Raw genomic sequence first — 24,608 nt, 5'->3', positions numbered from 1 at the left:
GATGGTGTTAAAAGTCCAAAGGAGGGTTATTTAATAAACTATGATTTTTCCTGTTCGAACTTTCAAAGCAGAAATCACGGAGGAAAAAAACCCCTTGAATTTGTCATGATTTATTAAACTCAGATGGTGCTCAAAGCAAAAAAAAAAAAAAAAAAGAACTGCAACTCAAACCTGTCAAGATCATCGAGAAGTCAATGATGGCAAAGATATCCTGATCTGCGCTGGATTTCATATAATAATCCACAAAGGATGAGTTTTTAGGCTTTAAATACGAAAAAATGTGAGTCTTTTTCCACAACAGATTTTTTCAGGAAAATGTATTTAATAAATAGGGTAAACAAGTCAGCAGGAATTAGTCGGAGCGGTTTTAACAAAATAGCGAGACATTTTCGAAGATTGATAACTCACCCCATTAGTGTTAGTTTTGAAAAAATAGTTTGTTTATAATAGTAAAAACAGGTAAAAAATAACAAATTGATGAGTCATTTGGACTAGTTTAGAACACTAGATTAAATTAATGTCAAAGATTATACCTGTAAGGCAGAGGGGCCCAGCTTTTATCTTTGGAGAGGTGATCCAATTTAAAACTGACACATACCTCACACCATTTTTAAAATCTGAATAAAGGGATGTGTCAAGGATAAAGATTGATCGAACTGAGATTTTTTGTAGGCAATTAGCCACTTTTGTGATTTATTGTTAGCAGTAGAACATGATTTACTGTATCTTTTAGACACTTCTGCACTTAGTTATAGATATGAATATCATTTCAATTACATATATTTCCTATTATTGTTGCATTTTGGGAGCTTTGCGACTATTATTATTATGAAAATGTTAATACTCTGTATACAGATTAATTCCACATATGCTAACTGTAAACTTGGTTATACATACTGTAGATGGGAATTTTAGCACACTGAGGAACAATGCCTGTGTATCACTTTCTGAAGCAAGTTGTTGGGGGTCTTCTATTGACACTTTAAAAAAGATACAGCCAATTTATTGATCCTGTATCCATATCCTGTCACATAAAAAAATATGTTTCAAAACTACCTACCAATTGGTGTGCACAATTATTCTAGGTAATAAACATAAATGTGGAACACCTGAAAGGGACAGTGACACATTAAATAACAAACATAAACCATAGTGCTGCTATTCTTTGCTAATGAAGGTTCCCCCTTGCCTCCTCCAGCACACCGTTTACAAATCTCTTTTGCTATTTTATATGGCTTAAAGTTGAGGACCTTCCAGGTTTATCTCACAATGTGGACAATGTTCTTATAGGCTGATGCACTGTTTACATTTGTCCTACAGCCTATCAAAATGCCCCCACGTGTGCTGTCACTCACAAAGTAGTTCAACTTCAGCCATGATGGAGAGAGAGACACAGGTTTAGCAAGGGGTGAGTTGGGGCAAGCTAGGAGTATTCCCAGTAGAAAAAAATAGCAACTCTAGGGTTTATATAGGCATAACCAAGGAAAAAACATGGCTTTATCCAAACAGTGAACAGTGAACGCTCAAAAATTACTAGTGAAAAACCAAAGCTCATCCGATGTAGAACTTGACCTGGATGCGTGGCCCCAGGTCTGTCTTTTAAGGGTAAATCAAACAGTATAAGCATTATTCACACTCACCGATGAGAGTTGGTGGCCCGGGTCCAGTGACCCGAACCCGTAGCTTGGGGTGAGATGCAACAAAATTGTGTAAATTGCATAAAATCTCAATCTTTATCCATAGGTTAAAAACAAAATGTCCTAACGTGCTTCGTATCTAGAGATACCTAATCATAGGCATAGGCCTATGATTTTGTATCTCTAGATATGAAACACGTTAGGACATTTGTCACAGGAGTGCGTGCTCATTCCACAATTTCCTTTATGTAGGCATAGTCACATATTCCTGTTAAAACCTGGCACTAGTCACTAATTTTCATGTAGGCATAGTCACATATTCCTGTTAAAACCTGACACTAGTCACTAATTTTCAAGCACCTAAACTGAAAAAAAAATGAGTAGCCATTAAATTAAAAAGCAGAAGGGAACAAGAATTTTTCACTGTGTGTGGGCATCATATGAACAGTGCAATTCTTTATTATAATACAACTACTTAAATGGGATCACGGGCATTTCCTTTAACTGAAATGGTTAAACATTCACATATAAAAATATGCTTTATTTTTTAATAGGTATCACTGAAGTAATTATGTTTCCATCCAACGTAAGATGAATGCTTGTTGTGCTATAGGATTAATAAAATGAAGCTATATTAGAAGTATGATTGGGAGGGAGTGATGATCCTTACCTGTGTTGTTGAGCCCAAACAGGAGGGGGCAAGATATTGCAAATGACAGGACCCAAACCACAGATATCATTACAGTCACTCTGCGCTTTGAACTGTAGCGTGTATTATATAGCATAGGCATCGCCACTGCTGTGTACCTAAAATAAACACACTGCTCAGTAACATTGAATATAAGTTAAATCATAAAAACAGCAAGACATAATCTAAGCTTTCTATACACAGCTGTAGGGATCTGTTTTCTCTAAAAAAGTGGGGTGCACTGGAAAGTCTTGAAACATGGTAAAAATGTTATATAGTTTATCAAAATATTTGTCAGACACTAAAGTGGTTAATAAAATATTTCATCTGTACAATCTCAGAAAACCTCGAAGATCATTCAAGAATTGTGTTCCTTAAAAATAAATAGGATAGTCAATAATGCAGTGCTCAAGAGCTACAGTTTTTATATAATATGTAAAAAAAAAAAAAAGGGTGAAAAACAAAATTCTTCAGACTTGAATCCAGGTTTGATATTTGTCAAGTGTTGGATGCTTGAGAGAGAAAATAACATTGCAAATAGCAATCATCATTCTGAAAATCAATACTCTCATAGTGCTTGAAACCTGCAAGAATACAAATGCGCTGTATGTTGTACGTTTTCTCCAAATGTGTCTTAAAATGTGACAAATAATGTCATATACTTAATGCAGGGGTCCATTGGGTTAGCTTGTCTTATGTCTTGGAAATCCGCCACTTGTGGAAAATTCCCCCGGAAAACTATACCCCCCAAACAGTATAGGTGTCTATAAAAATACAGTGCATAAACATCTCATATGTAAAATCCTCAATTTTCATAATATGAATATACTATTTTAGTATTTTGTTCCATTGGGTAATCCTACATAGAAAATTGTCATTTTAAGAACAAAGGGCCGCCACTTGGGATCCTACGATTTACAGTGATCATACACACACTGTAGGTCAAATGAGCCAATTACTGGACAAAGCTCTGTGTTTTACTCCTACGCTTCATCCTGTTACAGTTAGCACTGCATTATTTCTGGGCAGGTGAGGGAGCACACAGATCACTACCAAATGGTAGCTTAAGGCAAAAGATGCAAACAGGCACTATTTACTCAAGTATGTATTCCAGTTTGGTAAGATTATTTAATAAGTCACTTAATATAATATGATATCTGTTGCTTAAGATTTTTATGAGGAAATAATTTTCCTTTAAAATGTTCCCCTGGCAGTTGAAGATTTAAGCATTACGGCATTATTTCCTATGTCTTAAAGGAGAAGGAAAGCTACCAAGGCAGTTTATTGCCAATAGATTAGCCACAATAGTGCAAGCTAGAAAAATGTTTTATTCTTTAGAATGCTTTACCTGAGTAAACAGCGACATAAGCTCTCTTTTTGTTTAGAATAGCACCTGCCATATTAACTTGGTGTGACATCACTTCCTGCCTGAGTCTCTCCCTGTTCACTCAAAGCTCTGGGCTCAGGTTACAGCAGGTAGGGAGAAGGGTGGGGGGGAAGGGAGGAGGAGGGGGAGAGAGGAGCAAACTGAGCATGCTCAAGCCCTAGCCCTGGAGGTTTAAGCTGAAAACAGGAAGTCTGACTTGGAAGTCCATGTATACACAATGCAAGGAAAGAAACGCTGTGTTTCTTTTCACAAAGGACTCAGAGCAGCATTACTTTGAGAGTTTACTGGTGTATTTATATAGACCTTTCTGATAAAGCTTACTTAGTTTTAATCTTTCCTTATCCTTTAAAGGAGAGGCACTACATGTTCTTCCTATTCAGACTTTCATTTCAGTAGAGTGTGGAACTTTGCTGGGAGCCTGGGACTTCAGTTAAGGAAAGGCCCAGGGAGGTAAGCGTTGGAGAAATTGGGGATACAGGGACCCCATGGAGGATACAGGGATCCCTTAAATGAGATATGGATAGCGCAAGGTGAGTTCTTTTATAGTACACTCTAGCAGCTTAAGGCAGATAGGTTAAGCTAGAAAGAGCTTCTAAGTTTCATTATAAGTGGATAGATCAATGGTATCTCTTTCCCGCCTCTTAATGTAGGGATAATAGTGGATAGGGAATCAGGTTAAATCATTTTGCTGGAAGTCCCAAAGGTGGTGATCCAGGTCTACTAAAGGTGTCACAGAGATGAAGTAGGATTCCTGGCAAGTCTGTCTCCAAAGGAGTGTCAGTGTGTGATATGCTCTGTTATTGAGTATGCTTTGACTACTTTAAATAAAAGACAAAAAATCGGGAGAGACCTACTGTTTAGTAAAGAAGTAGCCCAAGTAATATTTAAAATTAAAAAATATTTATTAGAACATGCATTAGCCTATTGTGTTTCATTTGCCTTGACTACTTTACCTCAGAGAAGCCTTTACTGTGAGTAAGTTATGACTTTTAACAAGTTGTTACCTTGATTAAGAACTCTTGACATCCAAAACATGGAGAAAGCATGGACAGTAAAGGAGTTGCAGTAACAAGTGAGGCTGTGCTTCAGCATAGAGGGGATATTTGCCTTGCTTTTAGTTTGTGTTTTGTATGCCAGTTGCAATCTCTGTGAGTTGAGGAGTGAGGAAAGGTGTTTCTTGTGAGCCTGCCATGTAGGTGTTACAGCTTCATCCTAAAGCAGAGGTACAGTACATTGGGGCAAGTAGCTCTACCCGTGGTATAAGAACTATTGGGGAAGGGACAAATTGCCAGGAACTGAATTGTGTTGTCTACCCAAAGTGGAGAGAAAGACTTTTTCCCCAGTGCAGGAATATAATTGTGTTTGCATTGATAACCCATTGTTATTTTATTATTATATAAAGTTCATCTTGGTTTACTGCAACTGTGTAATTTTTTTCCTCAGTGACCACTAGGTGGAGGCACTGCACTTTAAATTCCTGTTTAAAAGAGGTCTAGTTCTACTGGGTTACCATAATTATCCGCTCCGAACCATGCGTGTGATCCGATTCTATAGGAAGTGTGGTAAGAAAAGGGTTACATATGTAAGCAATCGACTTCATCCTTCACCCTATCCTCTTCACTACTTCTGCTGTAAATCAGGATATGCATTAACAGGAAATAATACATGTTAACAGCTTTCTGTTAGGGACTTCTTGCAGAGAATATTCAAACGAATGTCATTTAATACCTTGTAGATAAATGTAGATATTTTAGAGAATGGGCTTTTTACTGATTTAACCCCTCCATTTTTCAGTGGTTGGGAATCTGAAGGTTGATTAAAATGGCCACCAAGAGGACTGACCCTGAACTCTGGGGAAGGGTCCTTTTCTTGTTATATTTTTATTACAAAAGCACGCATTTCTTTCTTTATTTTCTGGTATGCCCCCTATGACTTTGCATGCATATCACATAGAAAATGTGTCATGTCAGACATACTCACATATTCTCTTTACACTATATTAAAACCAATTCTGTTTAATAAACTAAAGATATGCAAATTCATGCTAAAATGCATTTTTTTACTTTTTCTGTAGCAGATCTACTCTTTTTTTCAATAAAACAGGAAATTGTTATACTTACCGTAATTTCTGTTTCCTGGTCACATTCCATGGCAGCATTCACCAATGGGTTAACTGCCCTGCGGGCCTCTGGACAGGACCTCCCCTAACAAGTTTAAAATGAGAGCACACCCCCACTTACTTGTCTTAGTCTAAAGCCAGACCCCTGGGGTGGGAAATTCCTTGGTGAATGCTGCCATGGAATGTGACCAGGAAACAGAAATTACGGTAAGTATAACAATTTCCTGTTTTCCATGTCACTCCTGGCAAGCATTCACCAATGGGAATTCCAAAGCTTCTGAAAAAAGGGGAGGGCACAACATATAGCGACAAAGAAAAATAACTGCTTTATTCAGCAATGTATAACTGATTCCAAAACTCTTCTGCCAAATCTAGCCTCTTGGGAGGCAAGGACATCCAGTCTATAATGTCTTATAAATGTATTGACTGACGACCACCTCGCTGCTCTGCAGATTGCTTCTGGCGATGCTTTGGCTTCCATTGCCCAGGAACTCGCCAGTGCTCTTGTAGAATGGGCTTTCAACCCCCGGGGAACCTCCCTGCCTGCTATATTGTAAGCCTTGACAATTGCAGCGACAATCCAGGAACTCAATGTCCTCTTGGAAGGGGCTTGACCCTTTCTGAACCCACAGGGTATGACAAACAAATGATCAGATTTTCTGTATGTATCAGTCCTTCTCAGGTATGTTTTAATTGCTCTGACTACATCCAAAGTGTGCCAACGTACTTCCTTTTCCGACTTCGGAGCTGGACAGAAGGAAGGAAGGGCTACTTCTAAGTCCATGTGGAATTTAGACACCACTTTGGGCAGGAACTTGAAGGCAGGTCTTAGTATAACCTTATCTTCAAACACTATTGTATGTGGTTCTGAAGCAGACAAGGCAGCCAACTCTCCCACTCTACATGCTGAAGTGACCGCCACCAGTAAAATGACCTTTAACGTGAGGTTCCACAACGAGGTTTCCTCCAAAGGTTCAAAAGGGGCTTTTGATAGGGTATTCAACACAAATGGCAAATCCCATGGGGGTGAAAACGTCTTTATGCAAGGCTTAACTCTCATAAAGGCATTAAAGAATCTTTGAATCAGAGGATCTGATGCCCAACTGGCTCCTGTTAATGCAGAAATGGCTGACACTTGAACTTTAAGTGTACTTAACTGGAGACCTCTTTCATAGCCTGAATACAAGAAATTCACCAGCAGAGGTGCTGTCGGGCAGGCTGGATCTTGCCCTTGAGATAGCGCAAACTGAACAAAGACATCCCAGATTTTATAGTACTGAGTTGAGGTAGAATTTTTTCTTGACCTTAGAAGAAAATTCACCAGATCCTCCTTTAAACTCAGCTTGTTAAGCCTCTGCCTTTCAATCTCCAAGCCACTAAGGCTAGGTGATCCTTCTCCTGATACAGAAATGTTCTCTGTGACAGCCATCCTGGGAATTTTGGAATTTCTTTGGGGCCTGCCACGGCCAACTTGTGCAGCAATGGAAACCAGGGTCGTCTCGGCCAGAAGGGAATTACTGCTATTGCATCCACTGCCTCTCGATCCACCTTCTTCAAGACTTTCCATATTAGTGGAATCGGAGGAAAGACATATATTAGGTCTTTGGACCAATCTTGTCTTAGACCGTCCACGGCCAATGCCTCTTTGCAAGGGTATCTTGCGTAGAACTTCTGGCACTTCCTGTTTTCTGCCGAAGCCATGGCATCTATCTGTGGTCTTCCCCAGACTCCTACTAAGTCGTGGAAGATGTCTTCGTGGAGACTCCACTCTCCTGGATCTAGGGTCACTCGGCTCAAGAAATCTGCTCTGAGATTCTCTGTGCCCGGCAGGTGCACTGCTGACAGGCTTTCTAGGTATCTCTCTGCCCAAAGAAATATCGGTACGGACTCTTCCAGCAACGTAATACTCCTGGTTCCCCCTTGCTTTTGTATGTAAGCGACTGCCGTGACATTGTCCGACAATACTTTTACGCTCTTTCCTTTCAGCATTTCCGAAAAAGCAAACAGAGCCTCTCCGATTGCTCTTAGTTCCAGCACATTCGAGGGAGTTTCCTTCAGGGACCATGACCCCTGGGCAAATTGATTCTCGCAATGGGCTCCCCAACCTGAACCTGACGCGTCGGTAGTCAGTACTACCCAGTCTGGTTCTTCTAGATGTAGACCCTCGTCCAGGTTTCTTTGTCTGCACCACCAGCTTAAGCTGTGTTTCACTTCTTGAGGCAGATGTATCCTTCTGTGCAAATTTAATTGTGGGTTCCTTACTTTTCTCAATAGAAAATTCTGCAGACCTCTTAAGTGCCATCTTGCCCACTTTACCACTTGTATGGTAGAAGACATTAGACCCAGAATTTTTAAGCAACAATGCACTGTCACAACTGATCGGCCCCTGAAGTCTGCTATCGCCTGAATTATTTTTTGCTGTTTTTGGACTGGAAGGCTCACCAGATTCTTCTCTGTTTGAAAATTTGCTCCCAGAAAGATTAGTGACCTTGATGGAATAAGGTGGCTTTTTTCGATGTTGACAACCCAACCGTGTATCCCTAGAAATTCTAGCACTCTCTCTGTGTGTTGCCTTGCCACTTCTCTTGAGCTCGCAGTCACCAAAATATCGTCCAGATAATGGAAAGTCGATATCCCTTCTTTCCTTAACTCTGCTATCAGGGTAACTAGAACTTTTGTGAAGACCCTTGGTGATTGTGACAGCCCGAACGGTAGGCATCTGAACTGCACGTGACTTTTGCCCACTGCAAATCGAAGGAACTTCCTGTGCTCTGGACAGACTGGAACGTGAAAGAAGGCATCCTTTAGGTCTATACTTGTGAGCCAATCTCCTACTGACACAGCCTGAATGATGGAGGCCAAGGACTCCATCTTGAACTTCTTCTTTTCCAGAAACTGATTTAGTTTTCTCATATCTAATACCGGTCTTAAAGCGCCGGATGCTTTCTTTACTAAGAACAGCCTTGAATAGAATCCCCTTCCTCTTTCTTGAGACGGGACTACTTCTACTGCTTTTAGTGCCAACAGCTGATCCATGTATTCCTGAATCAGGTCTTGACTTTGTTTTGCATTTTGAAATGAAGAAATTAGACAATAATCCCTCCTGGGGACTTTCAAAAACTCCAAACGAAAACCTCTTTGAATTGTATCGTACACCCATCGGTCTTGTACGGACTTGGCCCAGATTTGAGCGAACAAGGTCAGCCTGCCTCCTATCTCTGTCTGGGCCAAGGTAATCTCATTGTTGTTGCGTTGAGGCTGAAGAAGAGGAGAAAAAACTTGCTCTCTTCAAATTACTTCTGGCACCCGGGCGTCCAGCCCTCCAAGAGGATTGTCTTGAATATTCTCTCCCGGGTCTGTATTGCCTTGATGCCCTAAACGATTTATCTTTATCTCTGAAGTATGGAGGTTCAAACCTTCCTCGCTTCGCCTTGTTTTCTTGAGGCAGAAAAACACTTTTGCCTCCCGAGACCTTTTTAATAATGGCATCCAGTTTTTCCCCAAATAACATGTCTCCCTCGAAGGGAAGTTGGCACAAATTCGTCTTTGATGCTGCGTCCGCTGCCCAAGGTTTCAGCCACAGAGCTCTTCTTGCTGCCACCGAGAGCGCTATGGACCTCGCTGTGAAATGAACCAAATCCAGTGAAGCTTCTGACATGAAGTCAATGGCTAGTTTACAATCAGCCAGCATCTCTAGTAATTTTTGTCTTTTAATATTAGACGAAATCGCTTCTTCTATATTTGAGAGCCATACTTTCACTGCTCTTGAGACAGATGTTAGAGCCACTGCTGGTCTGCAGGCTGCCCCTGCTGCTGCAAAAGATTTCTTTAAATTAAACTCCATTTTCTTCTCCATTGGCTCTCTAAATACTGCTGCGTCATCCACTGGAAGAGTCGTCTTCCTAGCCAGCCTGACCACAGCTGCATCGACCTTGGGAGGAGAGTCCCAGAATTTAGCATCCTCCTCCTCAAACGGATATTTCTTTTGAAACTTCCCAGCCGTCTGAGGTCTCTTCTCAGTCTTCTTCCACTCTTCTTTAATAATCTCTTTTATTGAGGCATGCACTGGAAAACCTGCCGACCTCTTCTTTAACGAAGGAAAAAGCTTATCCGCCGATGAAACTTTTGAAGAATCTGTGGGAAAGGTCAATGTTTGCCTCACCGCCTTGATTAGAGGTTCAATCACTGATACATCAAAATTAGATTCTTCCTCGGACTCAATTTCCCCTTCGTCTGAGCCTAAGGGTGAGTGTACTTCAGACAACTCTGACAATTCCCCTTCTGAGATTTCCGACAGTGACTCCAACTGTCTGGAGTATGAATGCCTCTGTCTCTTCTTAGAGCCAGTCGCTTTCTGAAAACCTTGCACTACTGCTTGTTTTATGACCGAAGCTAGCGACTCTACAAGGGCTTGATTAGCCTTAGAGCCTGAAGGTACTGGCTCCTCCTGAACCACAGGAGAACTTTTCTCTGGTGTTTTATCTTTCTTTTCCGAGACAGGGAGGCTGCAATAACAACAAAACAAAATTTAGAACCATGGTACACAATAATTATTTCGTAAACTTTCTCTCTCTATCCCTCTTTTGCAGGGAAGTAAAATCTCACCTTTTCCCTTTGGGGTGAGGTGTCTTGCCCGTAGTACTGGATTCCATGCTTGTGAGTACCTGCAACAGAATGCCACTACTCAATTAGAGACTTGCATAAGCAGTCCTGCCTTCCTTAACATTGCACAACTGCACAGTATACATCCCACAGTGCAACATTTTGCAAGGGTTGCTATGCATATAATTACTATAGTTACTATTATTATTAGGGCTACACGCCATAGCCACAGGCTGTTTGACGCCAAAGAACACTTCCGTGTTCACAAAATGCTGCCGACATCGCCGCTGCCCTCAGGCAACCTTGGCGTTCACGCATCTCCTGCGCTATACAGCGCTACTTGCCTTACCCCCAACAACAGGATGGCCGAGGGGGGTTCCTACCTTCCCTCCTTACCGGTTTTCCTTGTGTGCTAGCGCACGAACACCGGAGCGCACCTCGCGTCTTTCGCGTCCTGTTATGACGTCACTTCCGGTTCCGCCTGTGACGCTTCTATACAGGCGCGTCCGCACCTTGCAGCATCGCCCACCTAACCCGTTTAACGGGAGGTAACAGCTTTGCCCTTAGGCTGTCCTTGCCCTCTACGGCCCTCCTCCACTAACCCCTACAAGGGGAGTATCGGACTTCAGCATCGAGGATGCCAGAGAGAGACAGAGAAAACACCCTCGTGCTGGAAATAAGGCACTTGCTTCAAACGCCTTCTTCCATCCATCCGGCCTCTGGACAGGACAAAAAAGACAAGTAAGTGGGGGTGTGCTCTCATTTTAAACTTGTTAGGGGAGGTCCTGTCCAGAGGCCCGCAGGGCAGTTAACCCATTGGTGAATGCTTGCCAGGAGTGACATGGAAAATAATTGTATTCTGTATTAGCAGTAACAGTATTATTCAGATATGGGTACAACAACTTATTTCTGCTCGGAAAAACAAGACCATTCACTGAATTATTTCCTTTAGCAATTATCACCCTGTGCTTTGCAAACCAGACTTGTCTGTTAATAATTTCTCCAGCATAAATAAAAGTATAAAGTCAATCACATTTATTGATTCCAAACAATAATAACTTCATGGAGACCACTTGAATGTATCAGGAGTTATAGATCAGAATTCCAGAGAAGAGATATTGTGCAAACAGCTCATTGGTAGAGTCAATAGGCATTGGCTCAGAGAACTACGTGTTTATCTTGTGAGTTGATTATTTTTGACCATGGACAGTCACTCAGGGAGGAAATTAAAAACATTTAATGTGTGCAAGTAGTAGGAAAAATACACAGAAAATAATACAAGCATGTACAGAGCAGTCCAAGACCAATTGCAGAGGAGAAGCACAGCATTTGTTTAAGGAGACTTACAGTATAGTATTACACTACTCACTACTCACTTTTTTCAAATAGATAACTACTAGTCTTACTACTAATGCCTCTGTTTTCCAACTAACTTTCATCCACTAGTTTCTTAACTATCATTTGCTTCTAAATTGTTGGAAGGAGTTGCATCACACAATCACCTAGTCTGACATTTCACATCAACTCTATACTTTACCTTCTGCAATCTTAGTTTTGCCCCAAAAACTGCTCACTAAAATGGCTCTCTATTTTTAACTGTGCTTCTGGTCATGTAATACTATATGTAATACTATGGTGCCACTAAATCGAAAAAACAGTGGGTATTGTTATTCGGTATGCATATGCTCGATTTAATTTTTTTTTGTGTCATAAACTACTTAATACTAAACTTTTAGTTTAGAAAATCTGCCTTTCCAGCAATTTGATAATCCTATGGTTTAGTTATTTGGCCACCTTTCATTCAGCTACACAGTTTTACAAATATCAATTCTGTACAAATTTAAATGCTTCTAAATTGTGCATGGAGATTTTTTTCAGAGTAACTGTGGATATGCTACCTAAACACATCCTTTCTCTCCGGTAAACCTTTGATGAATCTTGGTTTCATTGATAACCCTACCTTTGTCTTGTTGCTCTTACCCTTTTATAGGGATGTAGCGAACGTCGGAAAAAAAGTTCGCGAACATATTCGCGAACTTGCGCAAAAATGCGAGCGGTTCGCGAACGGTTCGCGAACCCCATAGACTTCAATGGGAAGGCGAACTTTAACATCTAGAAAAGACATTTCTGGCCAGAAAAATGATTTTAAAGTTGTTTAAAGGGTGCAACGACCTGGACAGTGGCATGCCAGAGGGGGATCAAGGGCAAAAATGTATCTGAAAAATCTGCCTGTGTGTGCTTGGAAGAGATAGTGTAGGCGGAGAGCTGTTAGTGATTTCAGGGACAGATGATAGTAAGTTTGCTGGCTAGTAATCTGCTTGATACTGCTCTGTATTGGAGGGACAGAAGTCTGCAGGGATTTGAGGGACATTTTAGCTTAGGTAGCTTTGCTGGCTAGTAATCTACTGTTCTCTTTAAACAACTGCCATACGTTGACCTTGTAGGCATTGTTTGCCCAGTTTTTTTGGACGCAGCCACTGAAGCACAGTTGCCATAAAAAATATGCCATATAAATGCTGAAAATAGTAATTTTTCGCCATACGTTGACCTTGTAGACATTGTTTGCCCAGTTTTTTTGGTTGCAGCCACTGAAGCACAGTTGCCAGAAAAAATATGCCATATAAATGCTGAAAATAGTAATTTTTTGCCATACGTTGACCTTGTAGGCATTGTTTGCCCAGTTTTTTTGGTCGCAGCCACTGAAGCACAGTTGCCAGAAAAAATATGCCATATAAATGCTGAAAATAGTAATTTTTTGCCATATACGTTGAGTCAACGTATGGCAAAAAATGACTATTTTCAGCATTTATATGGCATATTTTTTCTGGCCTCTGTGCTTCAGTGGCTGCGGCCAAAAAAACTGGGCAAACAATGCCTACAAGGTCAACGTATACACTACTACAGCGGTGGATACGGATTACGTAAAATATATGAATGCTGCTTGAAAAAAGTCACTCCGGTGTTTTTTCTGGAGACGGTAATATTATGGATATTTAGACAGAATGTGAACAAGGTCACACAGCTAGATGGCGGGTTGAAGAAAACAGTGTGCAAATAATGCCTACAAGGTCAACGTATACACTACTACAGCGGTGGATACGGATTACGTAAAATATATGAATGCTGCTTGAAAAAAGTCACTCCGGTGTTTTTTCTGGAGACGGTAATATTATGGATATTTAGACAGAATGTGAACAAGGTCACACAGCTAGATGGCGGGTTGAAGAAAACAGTGTGCAAATAATGCCTACAAGGTCAACGTATACACTACAACAGCGGTGGATACGGATTACGTAAAATATATTATGGCTGCTTGAAAAAAGTGACTCCGGTGTTTTTTCTGGAGACGGTAATATTATGGATATTTAGACAGAATGTGAACAAGGTCACACAGCTAGATGGCGGGTTGAAGAAAACAGTGTGCAAATAATGCCTACAGGGCAAATAATGCCTAAAAGGTCAACTTATACACTACTACAGCGGTAGTAAAATAAAAAAAAGTAAAATAAAAAAAAATGAATATTAAAAAAAAAAATTAAAGTTGGTGCTGCTGAACTACTAGGAGCAGCAGATTAGCACACCAGTCCCACTCCCCAACACTGCTAGACTAATAGCACTGGGCTCTTATAGTAGTAGTAGTAGTAGTAGTAGTAGTAAAACAACAAAAAAATAAATAAAAGCAGTCCTTACAAGGACTACTGTTATTGCAGCAGTCAGCAGATGAGATCAGAAGCAGGACAGCTGCCCACTGCAGCTACATACAGAGCACTGCAGTAGAAGGTAGATTACTAGCCAGCAAAGCTACCTAAGCTTAAATGTCCCTCAAACCCCTGCAGACTTCTGTCCCTCCAATAACAGAGCAGTATCAAAACGATTACTAGCCAGCAAACTTTCAACTGTCCCTGAAATCACTAACAGGCAGCAGCTCTCTCCCTACACTATCTCTTCAGCACACACAGGCAGAGTGAAAAAACGCTGCAGGGCTTCGGTTTTTATAGGGAAGGGGAGTGGTCCAGGGGAGAGCTTCCTGATTGGCTGCCATGTACCTGCTGGTCTGGGGTGAGAGGGCAAAAAAAAGCGCCAACAATGGCGAACCCAAAATGGCGAACGTCGCGCGACGTTCGCAAACTTCCGGCGAGCCCGAACACCCGATGTTCGCGCGAACAAGTTCGCCGGCGAACAGTTCGCGACATCTCTACCCTTTTATCTTCCTTATTTGACCTCAGGCACAGGATAAACACCATCCATACAGGATAGGCCATTTATTGCCTCCTTTATCTTAAAAATATCAATTGTTCTTGTTTTCAGATGACACCTTGTTACCATTTCTGTCAAAAAGATTGTCTCCACTTTAGTGTCTCCTCATTAGAATCTTGCTTTGTTAGTGAAACTATTGTCAATTCCAACAAATCAATGCTATTTGTTATGACTGACTTGTATGTTCTTGTTGAACTGCTAGATGAATTTCTAGCCCAGCTTCATACTATAAAAAGGCTTGATTTTCCTTCTAAAATGTAACCCTATCACAACTTCAATCTGCTCTTTCCTAGACTAAAGAAGACTACAGAAGATGAGTCCACTTCATTTCTGTGCTTCCAAATCCAAAAGCTTTGTACATCTGTCCTCCATAGAATGTATCAATGTTCTCATCAAAATTTTGACTTATTTTACAATCAGATTCCAAATCCACCAAATAAAACAAACTCAAAACAAATACACCTATTCTTACTCGTATTGTGGTACTCCCCTTACTTTAATTCTTACACATATTTAATCCTATCATGTTTAGAACTTACCCTCTTTATTAAAGGGATACTGTCATGTGGAAATTTTTTTTTTTCAAAATAAATCAGTTAATAGTGTTGCTCCAGCAGAATTCTGCATTGTGCTCTGATAAACTTCAGTCACTCTTTACTGCTGTACTGCAAGTTGGAGTGATATCACCCCCCTCCCTCCTCCCTCCCCAGCAGCCAAACAAAAGAACAATGGGAAGGTAACCAGATAGCAGCTCCCTAACACAATATAACAGATGCCTGGTAGATCTAAGAACAACAATCAATAGTAAAATCCCATGTCCCACTGAGACACATTCAGTTACATTGAGAAGGAAAAAACAGCAGCCTGGCAGAAAGCATTTCTCTCCTAAAGTGCAGGCACAAGTCACATGACCTGGGGCAGCTGGGAAATTGACAAAATGTCTAGCCCCGTGTCAGATTTCAAAATTGAATATAAAAAAATCTGTTTGCTCTTTTGAAAAATGGATTTCAGTGCAGAATTTTGCTGGAGTAGCACTATTATCTGATGCGTTTTAAAAAAAAAAAAAAACCATGTTTTTCGATGACAGGATCCCTTTAACAATTTCCCATCTAATTCATAGTTTTAAGCTGACACCTTGTGTTTAAGTAATTACCATGCACACTCCCCCCACCTTACCATTATATAGGTAATATAGGACTTTTAACTTGCACACCATCATGAGTCAGTATTATGTTGCAAAACAATTTGAAATTGACATAACCAAAAGATATTTTATCTCTGATTCTCTATAAAAAAACCTCTTCTTACCAAAATTCTCATGTTTTTGATTGTTTTAACTAATTCGTTCAAATGTTGCAGGGCATTCCAAGATCAATTGCAAAGGAGGAGCACATCATATTTGTTCAAGGAGTCTGATAATGGGCTTGTATTTTCAGAAGGCAAAATAAATAAGAAGATAGTAGCAAATACAAAGTTTCACCAATAAAATTATTAATATAAACTTCCTAAACCCAAAGTAATACACTACTCACTGTTTTTAAATATATAGCTGCTAGTATTCGGACTCTGCAGTTAAGATAAAAGGGCAGAACAATGCCTAATGCTAATGCTTACCAACTAACTTCCATCCAGTTTCTTTACTATCATTGGCCTCCAAATTGCTGGAAGAGTGCTGGAAAAAACTCTTCTTCCCCAAATTCTCTCATTGATAACTCTGTAATATGCTAAAATGAATTGCCTTTAAGTATGCAGATGATACCAAAATCTAGAATTAATTTATTAATTCCATTCTCCGATTTTTGTCAGATAAAAGCTAAAATGTTTTATTTTTTTTTGTCAAAAACATATTAGATCTAATACTTTAAAAGAAATAAAAAATAATGCTAGCATGTATTAACTCTAGACAGTGAGCGAATGCATGAATAGATTTTGCATGAATTCCCAAAACATTTTCATAGAAATTTATTTTAATATGGATGAGGTGAAAAAGTAAAAATCCACCTCTGTCAGAAATAAAATTTGGCCTATTGTGGCGCCTCTTACCTGTCAATGCTGATGGCACAAAGATTAAGGATACTTGCGGTACACATCATAACATCAAGGGTGACAAAGATATCACAGTGGATCCGACTAAACCTCCACTCGCCAACCACCTAGGAAGTAAAAAGAGCCGCCAGAACAGAAAATCAATAGTGTAGATGTGTATCTGATAAAAGAAAATTAACTTTTAGCTATGTTCTGAACAAAAAAACCTGTTGGAAGCTTATACAATATCTTTATAGGAGTGATCAAGAGATGAGTGGTTTGATACTGTTCAAAGAATATTCCGTGCCTGATAAAAAACAACAAAATAATGTATCAGTGACAAAAATTATTTGTAGGACCTATAGTTAAATAATGTTAGCAACATATTATGAAGAACCACAGGAAAATACACAGTTTTAAAATGCATCTCTAACTAACGGCAATTGAGTTTTGCAAGACAATTAGAAGTACACCTTATTTCTGTAGTTCCTTACATACATTTTCTATGCTTAAACCACCAGTGACCATTAGCCTCACCTTTTCCTATTAATATATCTCCCAGGCAAAAACTCTACATGACACAACTAGGCTACATATTTTCGCAGGAATCCCATATGCAGTCTTTAAGGTTAGGTCTCCGGGTGGAAAAAAGTACCTTAATGAAACAAAATGTGTTGTAGTTTAAAGGAATATGAATAAAATAACCACAACATTTTTATATCTTGCATTTTAACAAGTGTTATGTTAATTGTTAGCTTGATTTCAGCGTGACAATGTTATAATGATTGCACATTCAGTAAATTAGTTTCTGAACTTCAAATTGAATCAGATACTTAAGTTTAGCTGAAATGTGTTTTATCCCCACTAATTATGGAGAGAATCTCAATTTGCAACACTGGGATTTCATTAAATCATTATTTCCAAGATATGTACTTGAATATGTTCTATATAAGTTGATCATAGGTTTTGGCTTACTGAATACTGCTTTATCTTTAATGTAAAATAAATGTAAAAACACACCATATTAACTAACATGAAACACATTTTTGATGATTGAAATTCACACTTTTTTGTTTCAAACAATTTACTTGTAATTTACATGAGCCTCCCATGCACACACACTGCTCTGAGGTGGCTTATAACCTTTTTTCAAACTTTTTACAAAATTTTCGAGCATTCAATAAAATATCTATTGATGCTGATTAGTGATGGGCGAATTTATTTGCCAGGCGCGAATTTGCGGCGCATTTCCTCATTTCGTTGCCAGTGAATAATTTTGCGAAATTGCCAGCAGAAATTTGACAATTTAACGGACAATTTAACGGACGCCGATTGACTTTAATGTGCGTCAAATATCAATGTCAATTTTGATGTCAAAATTTGCGTTTCACAAATTTTTTGTCCATTTCGCAAATTTTGCGGCAAATCTGTGAATTTCGCTATGAAGCGAAAAGGGACAAATTCGCCCATCACTAATGCCCCAGTATGCGTAAATTCATTGTCTGACTGGTTCAACCAGGCTACCAGAAAAACTCCTGATGGGCCCAGGTGTCAGTGGATCATCATGCTGCTAAACATTTGGCCTATTTCATGGCCATACCCTGTTTCAATGACAACAGAGAGGCTAAATTGATGGAATAATAAATTTTAGTATGTAAATAAAAGAAACTAGGAGAATAGAGGTTGAATAAGGAGAAGTAAAATAATAGTACTGAGAGTTGGCCCCTGGTCTAAGTAATTTTTGTTTGCTTTACAAGGTTTTTGGGTGGACCCCTGATGTCCTGGTGTAAATTTACCAGTATTTGTGGATTACAGGCATTCAAAGTCAAGGTGAATTAGTGTATTTAATATACATATAAAATGTATTTGTGGATTATGGGGACGTTAGCAATGAGTATAAGGCAGAGCCCTTGGGCATAAAGTGAGGTGAAATGGCCGGAAGGGTCCATCGGTCAGAGATCTGGAATATCCTGGAGGACTGAATGTGCCTCCAAATGTAGGTGGTTGGCTGGCTGTTTATCACTGATTCTTTGCTTTGGTACTTTATTTTTTTTTTTATAATAAATTTTATTTTATTTTTCAACAGTTAAATTACATACATTCCTGTACAGCAAGCTTAAAGGGGGGGGGGAATAAAAAAGGGGAGGGGGGAGAGAGTGATTAATTAGTGCCAGTGTACAATAGTGCCAGTGCCAATACTAATATACCCACCGATTCCTTGTAGTACTGCGGCGCATTGCAATTGTTACTTAACCCATATCGGCGCCTTACTAATTATGTTAGTGAATTTACTCATAATTAACAAGTGCAAGTGGCTTTGGTACTTTATTAGTATACTGCTGTTTTATGCTTCCTACAGCATGTCATATAAAACCAGCACCAAATTGATATGGATTAACATAGATTTTACCCATAGGTGGTGTATATGCTGATGTAGAGCCTGCACCAGCACGACAACTACTACAGAAAAAGCTTGCATGTCCATTTTTTAATTCATAATATAACTCATAGGAAATGTTTACAGCTCAAGAGATTATTTAGCTTTTTTGGCTGAAACATTTTCACTATGTCATAATTGCATAGACACAGTACATGTCCATGTAAATGCAATTATTACTGAATATGGACAATTTTACCACTTCACTCTTGATTTAAAAAATGGCAGTAAAATGAAAATAATTTTTATTAAAAGTAAAAGACACATGCTTGCTAAATCACATGGAACCTGCACAAGGTGCTGTCACTCCGAAAATCCAGGCTTTAGTTTTGCTCTAGGGGAATAGAGAAAATAACAAGTGGCATTTTATCACAATGAAACATCAAATGCAGTGTTCAACTACAAGAGACCTTCATTAGAAATGCTGTTTCTCTGACATTTTTTTCACCTGCTGACATGCAGTAAGTTGCTGGCACAAGGTTTATTTCTTTTTTTCTGTTTTAAGAATGCATACAAATGCCTATACAATTTGCTTACTGTATTAGTAACAACCAATAAAACATCTATTTCCTGGGGCTTGTTTAGACAAGGTGGAGCAAAGTCATTGAACGGCTTAATTCCATCATTTTATTCTTTTATAGTCAAATTACTCGAGTTTGTGCCATACTGGGTATAGTTTTTTTTTCTTATTTCCCACTTCTGAGTTCTGTATATCTGTAAGCTTTATGGTAGTGTATCCAGTTTAAGGAGATTTTTTTTCCCTTTTATAACTGAGTTACTCCTTGCTGTAAATGGCTAGACTGTGGAAGCTAAATGTGTTTAAAGGGATACTGTCATTGGTTCCAGCAGACTTCAACCCTGAAATCCGTTTTTTAAAACAGCAGATTTTTTTATATTTAATTTTGAAATCTGACATGGGTATAGACATATTGTCAGTTTCCCAGGTGCCCCCAGTGACTTGTGTTCTGATAAACTTCAGTCACTCTTTACTGCTGTACTGCAAGTTGTAGTGATATCATCAGCTCCCTTCCTCTCCCCCAGCAGCCCATCAACAGAACAATGGAAAGGTAACCAGAACGGCTCCCTGGTAGATATAAGAACAGCGCTTAATAGTAAGAATCCCTGTCCCACTGCAACACCTTCAGTTACATTGAGTAGGAGAAACAATAGCCTGTCTGAAAGCAGTTCCATCCTGAAGTGCTGGCATTTTCTGAAAGCACATGACCAGGCAAAATGCCTGCCTACACACCAATATTACTACTAAAAAATATACTTGTGTTAGTAATTACATTTTACATTGTAGAGTGAATTATTTGCAGTGTAAACCCTGCAATTTAGAAATAAAAATGACACCATAAAATCATGACAGTATCCCTTTAAGTAAGTGACTGTTAGCAAGAAATTACACTTTTAGCTAAAATGCTGTGCAAGTTTCTTATAGAAAATAGATGTTATAGATGTTATAATACTATCTACCTTGCTGGATATGTGACTACACACCAAATATTACAAACAAAAGGTGTCATCTCTATAAGTAACCCACTGCCCAAGCAGATGCTTCATTCAGAGCAGCAGACCAGTCAGTGCTACCTGCTGATTGGCCACTCTGATCTGTTAGCACTGAAGAAGATTTTGGAACCTACTATTAAAAAACCAAGCAGTTTTTGAAATTTTACTGCAAAAAAATAATTAGTGGGACAGATACATACATTTAGGGGATTATTTACTAAAATCCAAATATTTTATATTATTTTATTAAAACCACTTCAACCAAACTCCCATCCACATTTTTACTTTATTTATCAATAAATTAACTATAAAAAAAAATCTGGTGCGGGAAAAAAAATCTGAATCGTACATTCGGATTATTGTAACCAATCCAGTGCAATCTGCCATTAACTTCTACATGACCTTGGCAGATTTGACATGGATTATTTTTTTTTTTGTATTCTCTTTTATTGCATCAACACAAAAAAAAGGGTACAACATTTATTTTTTTCGTCAAACAGTAATCTCGTATTACCGCATATATATTATCTTTACTTTCAATAAGCTTGTAACGTCTTGTTGTTGTTGTTGTGTATTATTTTCTTCTTCAGAAAATAATACATCTTTTAATTTAACTTATAATTTAACTGCTTGTTTTACATATGATATTTACATCCATCATAGTGTTTAACCCTTTCCCCCATTTTATCTTTCTATATTTTTCCTGTGAATGTTCTACAGTCTCGCTTAGTGACAAATACCAATTTTGTTATATCCATCCTTTTACTGAACCCAAAGGGTTCCGGTATGATTATTTACATTTGAAATATTTTCTCTCCAGGGCAGTCATATAGCAGTATATTTGCTATATCTATTATTTATGGATGCCGTTAGTTCTTCCATTAAACAAATATAATTTATTATTTGGAACCATTTTTCTTTATTTGGAATTTTTTTACTTCTCCATAATTGAGGAATTTGAGCTTTAGCTGCTATAAGCAGTTGTAGGAGCAAGTCTTACTTTACACAGTGTTCTGGTTCATATTTGTGGAAAAATAAAATTCCATAGTATTTGATATCCCATTATTGTAGAACATATCTCTACCACCTCTGTCCAGTAAGACTGAATTAAAGGACATGATATCCAAATATGTTCCAATGTCCCTGGGTCTATTTCACATCTCCAACCAAGAGCAACCAATGGTCTATACCATCTGGATAATAATTTGTACGAGGACTCTTGCAATCTATTACTGATCGAGCATTTATTTATCTGGAATATTCTTTCCCTCTTATTGTCAACTATAGTAATCTCTAAATCCTTTCCCCATGATTTGTAAGGAAGGGTATTGAGGGTATGACCTATCTATTTTTAGTTCTAATAAAAAATGTTGTATTTGTTGATGCCTCCAGCTATCTCTATGAGACCAAGTTTCTCTTTTCTGATCAATCAATGTGTTTTCATTGGCATTTGGGGAAAGGCAATTCATTACAAGTGGGTTTCTTATATTAAATGCTAAGGATTATCCCTGATCCAACCTTCCTGGTATAAATTCCACATTGTTATATAATGGTATAAGCGGTGAAGGATAAGGTGCTAACAACAGCTTTTTATTCACATTTTGCCATATTTCGAAACAGTTATTCAAAATTTGAGATTTAACACTCGGGTATATTTTCCTTCCATATCCAAGGTAAACAATGTAGTAAGTTTCCTGTCCAATGGTTTTCTATAGTACTCCATTGCAAGTCAGAATTATCCCCACAATACTCAATCATTTTTGCTAAAATATCGGCTTCATAGTAAATTTCAAAATCTTTTTTTTACTTACCTACTTGACGTAAATTCCTTTTCTTCTAGTCCCGACATGTCAGTACACATGGGGTATTGCCCCTCCCAGACCTGGAGGTAGGACCTATAACATAGCCAATCAAAATGAATCATGACCTATAAGACCACATGACTTCCTCCTCACCACAGTTATACTTTTGCCATAGCAGTACAGTAACCAAAATAAATAATTGGGATGGGAAACCCTGTACTGACATGTCGGGACTAGAAGAAAAGGAATTTACGTCAAGTAGGTAAGTAAAATTCTCTATTTCTTCTACGTCCCTCCATGTCAGTACACATGGGATCTACCAAGCCATGCACCGAAAAAAAGGGGTGGGAATAACCAACATAATGCAAAAACCAAACTGATGCTAAGGAGGCCCTGAGAAAAGGCCAGCATCACATCCATCCAACAGGGGAGCTGATAAAATGCATATCTCCTGAAAAGGGTAGATAAAAGGCACAAGAACAACATGTCCTAGGACATGGTAAACAATTAACAAGAGCTACAAAATCAACCACAAAATTACAGAGACCGGTACTTGAGGATCAAGCATTGTAGATTAAGAATAAACATATTCTGTTTAAAAAGGTTCCCTCAGTGACTAGAGGGATACCTGCAATATGGTTATCTGACAAAACCCCACCTGGGGAAGAACAAAAATCCTGCAACTGTTAAAACAAAAAAGGTGCCTTAGGACAAAACCAGAATGATGGCAATAGCCATCTCAGAACTAAAACACCCTAAAAACCACCAGGAAATCAATCAGATCAGAAACTAAACACAACTTGAATGCATCTATCACCAGTGCTGGAGAAATACACGATCCTCAGCAATAGCAAGTGGCCCTAAAAAGACTTGGCCCACATTAGCCTGGTCCTGCAACTTAATGGAAGCAGCTCAAACCAGTGCTGACCGGAGTCACCTCTACACCAGAGATCAGTCCAAGATCCACTAACTCCATGCTAATAATACCTTATGAAGACTTAACTAAATGAACACCAACTCTGGGTTATCATAAATCAGCATATCATTGTAACCATTGTAGAGCCATGCTGGTACAGCCCAGTAGCTCCACCAACCACCAAATCTAAACTGGGTATGCAACAGCACAAGGATAAGCTGCTGAACCAACCATTGTGACTTAAAGCCATCTACCAGTAAGCTATGCTGTTGCCCCAGCCAACTGCTACACAAGCAAGCAATGGGACCCAAGCCAATTACAGTTCTAGAAAACACCCACAAAAGCCGAGGCCACTACAGCTCAAGCTGCACAATGCTACATTTTATGCAAAAACTGAACCAAACCTGTGACCATACATAGAAGCTACTGAACCAGCCAACAGTAGGGATCACAATCCAAAATCAGGCATGCCAGAAGCTTATAGCCTACAAAAACTGGTACCAACCAGCAATGATGCACAATCCACTGGCAGAGAGCCAGCCACCATACATGCAACCAGTGGTGGACCAGCCAGCTATTATGTATTCCAACATAGATGTGCAAGGCCATTGTCACACTAGCAGGCCAAGATGCCCGTCAGCTGAAGTGTTTGCAAAAAACCAGAGTGGAATTCGAATACACAAGCAATAGTACATAAGCCAGCTATTGTGAATGCCACCCTTAGGGACAAGGTAACCAACTGCACTGGCACCTGAAACAAAAGTCAATTTCCATACATGCAACAACGGAGCACGTCAGTTGTTGTACTTGCAAAACCCTGGTCCACAAGCCAGCCTTATTGATAATAAGCAGTGGCATACAAGACCAAAAACAATGCATGTAAGGCAGAAGAAAAGGTTAGCTGTAAGCCAACATCAGCTTCTGAATACCAATCAGCAACAAAATTAGCTATGGGCTGTGAAACGCAGAGCAAACACCAGCTGATGGTACAACCCATGCTAGATCCAACCAAATAGTCAATCATGCCTACTGCTGGTGTAACCAGAACCATACCTGCAAGGATTGCAGACAAGACAAAACCAATGGCTGTTGTCCTGCCAAGGATTGCCGCAAGGCAAACAGACATGCCCACCAAGGGCCACAGCAAGAATAGTAACCATGCCTATCAGCCGCCACAGCCTGGCTGGTGACCTATGCACCATAGGTCACAGCCAAGACTGGCAGCCACA

At 39.2% G+C, this 24,608-nt stretch overlaps 1 protein-coding gene across 1 annotated transcript in view; it reads right to left on the bottom strand.

Annotated features, from left to right (window-relative positions):
- Positions 1–24,608, bottom strand: part of drd2.S (dopamine receptor D2 S homeolog) — a 194,839-nt gene that overhangs the window by 31,337 nt on the left and 138,894 nt on the right. The window contains exons 3-4 of the mRNA XM_041571402.1: positions 16,734–16,843; positions 2,308–2,444 (exon numbers count right to left, since the gene is read on the bottom strand). Of these exons, the coding sequence (XP_041427336.1) occupies positions 2,308–2,444; positions 16,734–16,843 (247 nt within the window). The remainder of the gene's footprint in view (positions 1–2,307; positions 2,445–16,733; positions 16,844–24,608) is intronic.

This window comes from Xenopus laevis, chromosome 7S, assembly GCF_017654675.1.
Source record: "Xenopus laevis strain J_2021 chromosome 7S, Xenopus_laevis_v10.1, whole genome shotgun sequence".
NCBI lineage: Eukaryota > Metazoa > Chordata > Amphibia > Anura > Pipidae > Xenopus > Xenopus laevis.
This window is presented reverse-complemented; position numbering and strand designations above follow the sequence as displayed.